Below are 11,141 nucleotides of genomic sequence, written 5' to 3' on the forward strand. Positions count from 1 at the left end.
AGGAGAGAGAGTATAAAAGAGAACAATTAAATTATTAAAAGAAAGAGAAGTGGGAGGGAGAGAAAGTATGAGTTGGAAACAAAATAAATAGGGGTAAAATAGGAAATCAATACAAAAAAATAGAGACAACTTTTAAGTGTCTCTTATATATGGGAACATGCTATAAACATCAAATGTCTCTTATAATAAGGAACGGAGGGAGTAATTACTAAAGCAAAGAGCCCCACCTGTTATAACCATCCTAATATTAGCTGTTAAGCATGATTTGCATTCCCTTTTCCTATTTAACCACTTAAAGCAAAAGGCCTGCCTGTTATAATAATGCTAATATTAGTTGTGTAAATGTGCAATAATTCAATAAAACTTTTTTAAATTTTTGAATTTTAATTTATATATAATAATAAATTCCGAACAAAATAATTTGTTGCTTGCATTTTTATATTTTGATGATTATGCTGCATATATTTTTAATACGTACAAAATAAGCTGTTCATTATATTTTTTGTGTACACAAGAGCAATAAGTTATAAAAAAAATTATTAAAATGACATTTTATGAGACGGACAATCAAATGTTGAAAAAAAAATGAAATTAAAAAGAAATAGCTGTTGGCTCTTGTCTTTTTTTTTTTTGCTTTTTGAAAAGTGCCGCCACAGTGAAAGCAAAAAAATGGAAAAGCAAGTCAATCGTTATGTCGGTTTCCAATTACGCAGTAATTTGCCTGAAGCACCCAAACAACCAAAGGAACACTTTCGTCTATCCATGCCTTAACAACTCAGCAATGAAGCATTAACAACTCTCAGTTTCTTTGTTCCATCTTTGTCCAGTTTTCTTCCTTCCTTCGTTCCTTGCTACAGAATATTTTCTGCAAACTCTAACACGGCGGAGTTGGTAGCTGAAGCATTTCTCTCCTCCTTCCTTCTGGTGGCATTCGAGAGATTGGCTTCTCATGACTTTCTCGACTACGATGATTTACAAAGAAAATTGCTTGTCATCCTTATTTCTGGGTTTAAATTATGAATTTGAAAATATTGAGGAAAAGACCAAAATACCTCCATTTGTCAAACAGAAAAAGAAGAAAAGAAAAACCTTGCCGGAGACCCATTGGAATATTATGATGATTATAAATTAAAAATAGATAAATAAATTTAAACTGTTAAAATTTGATATTATCATAAAATACATTTTTTCTCAATTTTTTTATAATAGTTGTGAACTATTTGGATCAAATTTTGACAGTTTAAATTTATTTGTACATTTCTTAAATAAAAATATAATAATATTTATTTTTATATAATGTAAATATGAACAATTGGAATTTTGATCGGAGAAAAGGAGGGTAGCGGAGAGGATCTGAATACTTTCAGTTGGATACAACATGGCAGAGCTCATAGGAAAATATATACATATTTTTCCCAGACGAAAAGTGTTACAATAATTTAAAATTTTATGTTGACATAATATTTAGTATTTGCTATCACCATGGTTCTATTATGTACTGTTTGGACACCATGTCATTTATTTCACATGGCTCATGCATATTGGCGTATTATGTGCATTAGAAAAATTATAATTCTGAGAGTCCTTAGTGATATTGAAATCTTTTTAATTTATTAAGCGGACAATTCAAAAATGCAAAGAGATCATGAAAAAAAGTGAAAAATTATTCACAATGACCAAATTCAAAAACTACTTATTCCAAAGGATTTTAAGTCTTAAAGGCTTGAATGACTGGTGGTAAATTTTCGTAATCTGAGTGTTGATAAAAACTTGAACTTAATCAAAAGAAATAAAACAATAGCTGGAAATTCCTCTGGGAAGGCATAGGTTATGAACGTTAGGCCAAAAACACAAGTTATTTATTTGTACTCTTATGGTTTATTCCGCTGTCTTGAGTAATATGAGACTAATTCATTCTGACATGCCCACGCTATAACTCCAACGACAACCTGTGCTGAGAGGGGAATAGTGCAAAACAATCAATTAAAAACTAATTGTTTTACTATTATCTTGGATATTTTACAACTTGCAATGAAGTTGCTAAAGGATTTTCCGCCATTAATTATTGCAATCGCTTGGTTCTCTATCCCCGCCTGTGGTTCGTATCGTTTTTCAAAGTACAAAGAAGAAAAGGGGAATTATTAGAGGTAGGTACAGGACAAGAACGACTGTTGGAAGACTGGCACATGGTAAAGTTGAATTTTCAAAAGTTTATCCGAACACGCAAGTTCCTATGCATCCCTCAAATTCAAGCTTATCTTGTATTTTATAATTTCAGAGTAATTTCTTAGAACCATCCAGAGTTTCCAACAATCAAAGAAAGACTTCACCTGTCTATGCCTCACCACGCATTACTGAAGCATTAACAACTTCTCAATTTCTAGTTCTATCTTTGTCCAGTTTTCTTCCTTTTTTTTTTCTGAATACTTTCTCTTAGCTTTGACATGGCGGAGCTGGTGGCTGGAGCGTTTCTCTCCTCTTTCCTTCAAGTGGCATTTGAGAGATTGGCTTCTCGTGACTTTTTCAACTACTTTCGTGGCAGAAAGCTTGATTATGACTTACTGACAAAATTGCGCATCATCCTTCTTTCCGTGGACAAAATTGTTGAAGATGTAGAGGAAAGGCAATACAGAGACCATCGTGTGAAGCTATGGCTTGATGAGCTGAAAGATGAAGTCTTTAAGGCTCAGGACTTGCTGGACGACATTGCTATTGAGGCATCACGACAGGACCTAGATGCTGAATCGCAAAGTACTACTGTTATCCACAAGGTACGAGGCTTCTTTACTGCTCTTGGTAATCAAAATCAGTTTGACAAAACGATAGAGTCAAGGATCAAAGTGGTGCTAAACAACCTGGAGTATCTTATAAAGCAAAATGAGATATTGGGATTTAGGGAAGGGCCATCTACTGGTATTCAATTGGGAGTGAATGGGAAAGAATACAAAAGATTGCCTTCCACAATTTTGATAGATCAATCCAATATGTATGGTAGAGATGCTGATAAAGAGATGATTGTGAAGATGTTACTATCAGAGAACATGGGTGGGAATCAGTCGCCTTTGGATGTGATTGCCATCATTGGTATGGGTGGGATGGGCAAGACGACCCTCGCACGACATGTCTATGAAGATGTAAGTGTGAAGGATCAGTTTCAACATAGAGTTTGGGTGTGTGTTTCTGAAGACTTTGATGCTCATCAAAGTACAAAAGTAATTCTTGAGTCACTTCAACCTGAAAAGAAGCGATCAGATGATCTTTGCTTATGCTCGCCTAAGAAATTCTTGCTTGTTCTTGATGACGTGTGGAACGAGGACAGTAGAATTTGGGAGGTCTTCCAAGCTCCGTTGAGACAAGTAGCAGCACCACAGAGTAAGATTCTTATCACAACTCGTAATAGAAAGGTGGCAGAAGTCATGTGTTGTACCTACTCGTATCCTTTGAAGCCATTACAAGAAGAAGATTCTTGGAAATTATTTGCAAAACATGCATTTGACAACCAACATGATGACGGAGATCCAAATCTCAAACCGATCGGTAGAAAAATCGTGAACAAGTGTGGAGGATTGCCTTTAGCAATAAAAACACTGGGAAGTTTGTTGCACAGAAAACTCTCTTCTCAGTATTGGGGTAAGATTTTGGAAAGTGAGATTTGGCAATTATCAGAAAATGATAGCAACACTATCCCATCTTTAAGATTAAGCTATCACTATTTACCGTCAAATCTAAAACGTTGTTTTGCATATTGCTCCATCTTTCCTAAAGATTATGACATAGACAAGAATGTCTTAATCCAATTGTGGATGGCAGATGGTTTAATATATCCGACCCAAAGAAGTATGAGTTTTGAAGAAACAGGTGATGAAATTTTCAAAGATCTAGAGTCGAGGTCTTTTTTTGAGCCATCGAAAAGAGGTGGCGATTATTTTGTCATGCATGATCTTTTGAATGATTTAGCAAAATCTATGGCAGGAGAGTTTTTTGTGTGGCTCGATGCTGCTCAGACACAAGATATGTCAACCAAGACTCGCTACTTTTCATATATAAGACGCAAAAGCGATAATGTTGACATTTTTGAGAGAGTTCTAAAATGCCACCAATTACGTAGTTTCATCCAATTTGACAGTCTTAGCATTGGCGATGATGTAATGTCTAGGTTTTGTCGTCTCAAGTACATACGGCAATTATCTTTGAAGGGATCTCAAAATTTGAGAAGCTTGACAGATGGCATTAGCAATTTAAAGCACCTGCATTACTTGGATCTTTCCGATACTTCTGTTATGAAATTGCCAAATTCAATGTGCTCATTGATTAATTTACAAACATTGAAATTAAGAGGCTGTCGTCACTTGACTGAGTTGCCATCAAATTTCTACAAACTCATCAACTTGCGTCATCTTGACTTGGAAGCCTGTGCCATACAGAAGATGCCAAGATGTATGGGAAAGTTCAATCAGCTCCAAACAATGACTATGTTTGTTGTGGCAAAGAAAGGAGGACCAAATATAAAAGAATTAGGAGCCTTTAACCACTTAAGAGGCTCACTTACCATCTCAAATATGGAGCACATAAGTGATCTTACAGATATGAGGGAGGCCAAACTGGACGAAAAGAAATTGGATAAATTGACGTTGTCATATCGGGGAGACAGCTATAGTCCTAAAGAGGCACAATGCCTGGAGCAGGTATTGGAAGCGGTTAAGCCAAATCAGAGTGTGAAAGAGCTCACTATTGAGGGATACAGAGGTACCAAATTTCCAAAGTGGCTTCTTGGTGTTGAAACTTTTTTACCCAAGTTAGTGTCTTTACTTTTGCGCGGTAACAATGATGAGAGCTTATTACCACCACTTGGGCAGCTACCTTTCCTCCAGAAACTCGTGATTGATGGATTTGGCGGAATAAAGGCGATACGTGAAGACTTCTATGGGAATGGCTCCTCAGTTGATCCACCATTTCGTTCCCTCTCATATTTAAAGTTTTCTAATATGAGAAAATGGACAGAATGGGTTTTATTTAAACAAGGTCAAAGTTTCCCATGCCTTGAAGAACTTCATATACATTATTGTTGTGAACTGAAAAATTCTTTGCCTCAACACCTTCCTTGTTTAAAAAAACTAGAAATTAAGGGATGTGGGAGTTTGAAGGCCATGCTTCCCAAGTCCCTTGTCATAGAAAAACTATATTTAGATGACTGTGCGAAGATATCAGTGCAAGACATGCCCAGATGGAGCACCTCAGATTTGCCTCCACCTCTGCATGACCTATACTTATGGCGTTGTCCAGCAATGAAATCTCTACCCCAAGGAGGTATGCTTTCCAGCCTACAACGTCTTTCAATCGATGGGTGTTCAAAGCTCATTGCGCGTGGTAGGGATTGGGGTTTGCATGAGTTGTTGTCTTTGAAACAACTTGAAATTATTGATGAACACATGAAGCGGTTCCCTGAAGAGGAGAGATTGTTGCCGCCCAATCTCCAATCTCTGTCATTCAATTATTGTCGCAAGTTGGAAAGCATATACCCTAAGGGTCTTATGCACCTCCATGCTCTCACTTCCTTATCATTTTTGAATTGCGATTGCGTGAGTTTTGAAGGCATGCCAAAAGATGCTTTACCTCGAACCCTTTCTCAGTTAACTATTAGGTTATGTCCGGTGCTGAAGGGAAGGTGTGAAAAGGAGAAAGGACTAGATTGGCCTAAAATTGCTCATATCCCTAATATAATCATTTTTGACGACTAAAGACTCTCTAAAAGGTACTTCCTCTATACTTATTCATGACAAATGTTGAGCTTAAGTTACATACAAATAAGTTCCTCCATGGCATGTCAATATGCACACACATACACCATATACATTCATATTCATGTTGTATGTTTCATTCTGCCCTGTATGTGCTTGATTTAGAAGAGACCGAAAATATCATGGATTCTTTCCAACTATATTTGCTCTGTACATAAAAGGTTACTTAATAATTAAGAATTGGAATGCCCCAAATGATTGCTTAAAGCATTGCATGGGGCCTTAAAAATATACGTAGCTCAAGAATAATATGATTAATTTAAAAGAGAGATTTAGGGAACAAATCTCCTATAAAAATTTTATTGATGAGAAGGACGTAATTATCATAGTATCAACACTGTATACTTTTTGTGTATAAAAATTTATGGTCCTTCTCACCAATAAAATTAATCAAAACTAAATTAAGGCCAGAAATTGAGAACTACTAATATTTTAACCCACTTTTTATTGCATGTGCGTGTGTAGGTCTGTCGGAGAAGATGCCAGTAACTGTTGGAACCCTGGACACTGCAACGCATCATGTGGTTTCAGAAGGTGTTGTGTTTGTTGTCAGAAACCTCCTCCTTCTTCTTCTTCTTCTTCTTCTCCCCATCACTTGGATTAATTTAATAATTAATTCTCTCTTTGCTTGATCCGTATTTGTACTACTTTTGTGTTGTGGATCTGAAATAAATATGAATAAGAATATTTATATCTTATTGGGAATAAATTATGCAAGTTATTTTTATCTCATGTTTGAGTATGGCTCTTTACACGTTCTTCTGCTAGTCCAAAATGAAAAATTGACATGACATGATGGTTAATTATAAGCTTAGCTTGTTAGTTATAATGCATATAAGATATGTGAAAATATTATTCTTAAAATTTGGTTTAGTCAATGATATTGGATATCAAATTATTCTTAAGAAAATATTTTGATTGTCAAGACTGATGGCCACTTATGTCGATAATAATATGTGAAAATACAAAACTATCACCATATAAAATATTGTGCTACCGAATACACCTCAAAAATAAGATTAAGATGCAGATTTACCCATTATATATTTGAATTGCTTTTATAACTTTTTGTTTTGAATTAAAGATGCAAGTATTAGCGACCTAAGGTTATAAATTATGAAGGAAAATGAAGTCCAAAATTAAGACGCCAGCTGAATTGCTAAATGGGGCAATTGTGGAGGCAAAGAGAAACAAATATTTTTATAAAAAGCACCTTATAGCGTCTGGTCATTGAAAGGATCAGACGTGAAACATATAAAAATTAAAAAGAACTTATGGTGTCAGGCCCAAAGAAGACAGACGCCATCTCTCTGTTTTTTTTTAAACTTTCATTTGTTTAAACTTTTTTCTTATTCTCAGGCCCAAGAAATTTTTTCTTTTTGGGAAAAATTATGACACCTGTTACAATACAAATAGGTGTGATAACAATTTTCTTTTATAATAATTTTCATTCATCTGTGGCATCTGTTCCAAAACAAACCAGGCACCATTACTTTTTAATTTTTTAATGTGCGTAGTTTATTGTTCTATTTCAAAGTTAACATGTTTTAAAAAAAATTTATGAGTTTAAGTGGCAATTTATTTACATCTTATTTAAAATTTTTAAGAGTTAATTTACATATGTATATATAGTTGATATATTTATGTATGGCGCCTGTTATATGTATAATAGTGTTGATAGAATGATAATCTTACTTACGGCTTCTGTTCTTAATGCAACAATCTCCAGAAGCAAAATCTAGTAGCCAAACTCACATTTTATACTAGTGTTTTTACAATCTCCAGTTTATCATAGAGTTTTTATGTCATTAGACTTCAAGGCGATTGATATAAAAGCTATTTTTTGATTACTAAATTATTTTAAAGTATAAATTAAGTTAAAGCTGCTTGTAATTTTTAAAGTGGGTGAGTATCTCACAATCTATGCCATTTCATGTTGTCAATGAGGTAATGGATGGATTTAAGCCACCTTACAAAAAAAGGATCGTATAATTAAATCAATTATATATAAATAGGACCCCAAATTTTTAAAATTACTCTCAAAATCTTGGAAAACAATCACTATTTAAAAGACTTCAAAAAAATCATACAATGGGGATATATGTAGAAGGAATTCACACGTGTCAATCCAAAATTTAATTTCCCTATTTAAATTTTCAAGGTACGTAATTTTGTTATGTTCCACGCATATAATAGTTGATAAAAATATGCTAAATAATATCACAACGTCACTCGATTAAAAAAAAAATCCGTCACATATATACTTCAATGAATTAATAACCAGTTCAAGATTTGTTCATTATTATTTTTCCAAAAAAAAAAAAGTCACAAGTGTTTTCCAAATGCAGCTGTCAATTTCAGGTTGTCTTGCATCAGTTTGGGAAATTCATACTAAAAATTTACAAAATATGGAAAAGATGCACAAATGCCGCTTTTAAATTCAATAGTTAATTACATTTATGATGTGTTGCATTATATTAGCCAGTTTTTTTTTCTCCTGAAGGCAAAAAAAAAAAGTTTCTTTCTCCAATTAAAATTTTTCAAAGGGTGAAAATGCAAAACTATCCTTATAGAGGAATAAGGTTTTCAAATCTGAAAGAAATTTTATATACGCGCACGAGACATATATGCGCGTATGCACACATTCTTAAATATAAGTCAGCAATACAAACCTCACATATATTTAAAAAAATGAGATAAATATATATAATATAGTTTATTAACTAATGAAATTTGTGCCATAATACAATTATTTTCCGTCGCTCCTGATTACACAATAGTTTTCTTCTCCGTGAACATTAAGGAGAAAAAGAGAAAGGAAGGAAAAAATTTGCATCAAGCAAAGACATAAAAATGTAATAAGAAAATTTTTTTACAACAATATTGAAATTAGTGGACATATAAAACAAAACAATGGAAATTGATTCTCCTTTTATTTATATATATATAATAATTATTTTTAGTTCATATTAAGTTTAATAGTTAGTTAACATGTAAAATTGTATTTGGGCTAATCCAAACCTAAATGGGCTTTAGCTTTTTTTTAAACGGCAGACTGAAAAGGCATGATTATTTGTAGCAACAAAATAAAAAAGAGAGAGAGAGAGAGAGAAAGGCATGATTGTGGCCCTGTTTGGTAGAGTACTAGAAATTACTTATAAGCACGTTTCATGTAAATCGAAACAAAATTTTTTTCACATACTTACCTTATATTCTGTAAATCACGATTGAAAAATTATTTATAAACTATTTCAAAGAGGCCCTATAAATTTAGCTTTTCGAAGCTTAGTACAAAATTTTTTGGCACTTACTAACCCAAATTACAGGCTCTAATTTTGAGGGCACACGCGCAACAGCCAAGCATATCCTAAAAGTTGTTAGATATTAGTATCCATTGCCATAATAACTAGGCATTTAATTAAATTTATCAGATACTACTCATCAAAATATGAGCCCATTTAATTTATTTCCGTAATCAATCATTTAAAGAATTATTAATTCAAAATTTGTAAAACCATAACTATAATATTTATTTCTTGCAGGAATAATTAAATATTCATTGTATGAAATATATTATTTCCATGTGATTCATCTTGGTTTCGCATATATATTCGAAGTCATTCTCCTTCCTACATATGACAAAAACAACATTTTCTGGTGCTGATAGCCAAGAAAAAAAAAAATCAAAGACATGGCAAAAGTTTCACGCAATTTGGTTTGCTTAATGGTTTTGTTTATCATTGCGTCAGGTAACTCTCTCTCTCCCCTTCTTCTTTTAAAAAATTTTAATAGTTCATGAATTATCAACAGTGTAACTTTTTAAAATTTTGGGTTATATATATATATATATATATATATATATATATTGCGGGTGATTGATCTCAAACATTGGGGGAATTCATGATGCTTCTTACAATGACAAAGCGAAAGGGCCAATATGTGTGCAATAAACACTGGACAAAAAAATTTATATACAAGTTTAGACTGAAAATAAATCTTTTAAGTATATTTTTGAATCGTTGGGTCGTTTAACACGATGACACTAAGTACTTCTTTTAAGTCTCTTTTTTTTTGTAAATGTGAGATCCTGGAGTATGATGGTTGTGTGAGTTCTTTCAATGGATGGAAAATGAAAAAAAAAAAGTGAATCATAATATTAATAAATGAGTCGCACTATTCATGAATAGTGAACAATGTAATTTGTTAAGAATTTTTGTATTATATATAGGGTTAAGGAGCGAATTTGTTTTGAAAGTTTTCACTCAAAAGCACCAGGCACTTGAAAGTATTTTTGGGTACAAATTTGCCTTGAAAATTTAGAATTGTAGCAATAATGCCTTCTATTATTACAAATATTAACGGTCAACGTCATCATTTTAATAGTTGACGATGATTTTTTAATGGTATAAGGCAATATTGTTATAATTTTAAACTTCTCAAGCAAATTTGCACAGGAAAAAAACTCTTAGGTGCCCAACACTCATGACGAAAATTTTCGAAACAAATTTACACTTTAACCCATATAATAAACATATATTATTGATTCTTGTGTAAAAAAAAATTACTTATAAAAAATAAAAATTTAATAATTAGGACTTATCTATTTCTATTCAATATTGTGGGTATGGATTTGTAGGAATGGTGTCAAAAATAAGAGCACAGGGGCAGCCATGTGTGAAGAATGAAGACTGCATCAAGTTCTGTCCCATGATATGTGATGTGCCAGGTTCCGTCAGCAGGTGCAAGGGTGGTTTCTGTGTCTGCTGCGAGGGACCTCCTCATTTAATTTGATCATGTTCATCTCATTGCTTCAATAATGATAATAATTGTACTACTCTTATCTATGCTTTAAATCTCAAATAGTCAATAAGCAGAGTTATATTAGCATAGTTATATTTTTATTTTGGAATAGTATATTGAGACATGCATCATATATTTGAATTGGTTTCATAACTTTTATTTTGAATTGAAAAGGTAAGCACTAACAGCTCAAAATTGTAAGTGAGATCGATCCTAGCTACAACCTCCAGTTTATAATGGAGTTCTTACGTTATTAAGTTACAAGTCTGTTGGCATGAAAACTATTTTTTTAATTATAATAATTTTTTAGGTATAAGTTAATTAAAAGTGCCTAGCTTTGTAGTTTTTAGAGGAGTGAGTATCTCACAACCTATACCATTTCATGTTACCAATGGGGTAATGAATGCAGTTAAGCGACCCTACCAAAAAAAAAAAAAGAATCATGTAATTAAATCATTATATATAAATAAGACTCCAAATTTTTAAAATTACTCTCAGAAAACTAGTCTTCACAAGACTTAAGGCAAAAAAAACAATCATACA

General features: G+C 32.9%; 1 protein-coding gene across 1 annotated transcript; it reads left to right on the forward strand.

Moving 5' to 3' along the window:
* Positions 1-2,444: 2,444 nt before the first annotated feature.
* LOC114738700 (putative disease resistance RPP13-like protein 1) lies at positions 2,445-5,738 on the forward strand. Its single transcript, XM_028926767.1, has one exon. It carries the CDS (start codon positions 2,445-2,447, stop codon positions 5,736-5,738), a length of 3,294 nt encoding a protein of 1,097 aa, XP_028782600.1.
* Positions 5,739-11,141: the final 5,403 nt, after the last annotated feature.

The sequence above is a fragment of the Neltuma alba genome, unplaced genomic scaffold (assembly GCF_004799145.2).
Source record: "Neltuma alba isolate B1F8T4 unplaced genomic scaffold, ASM479914v2 tig00002811_pilon, whole genome shotgun sequence".
In the NCBI taxonomy this organism is placed as follows: Eukaryota; Viridiplantae; Streptophyta; class Magnoliopsida; order Fabales; family Fabaceae; genus Neltuma; species Neltuma alba.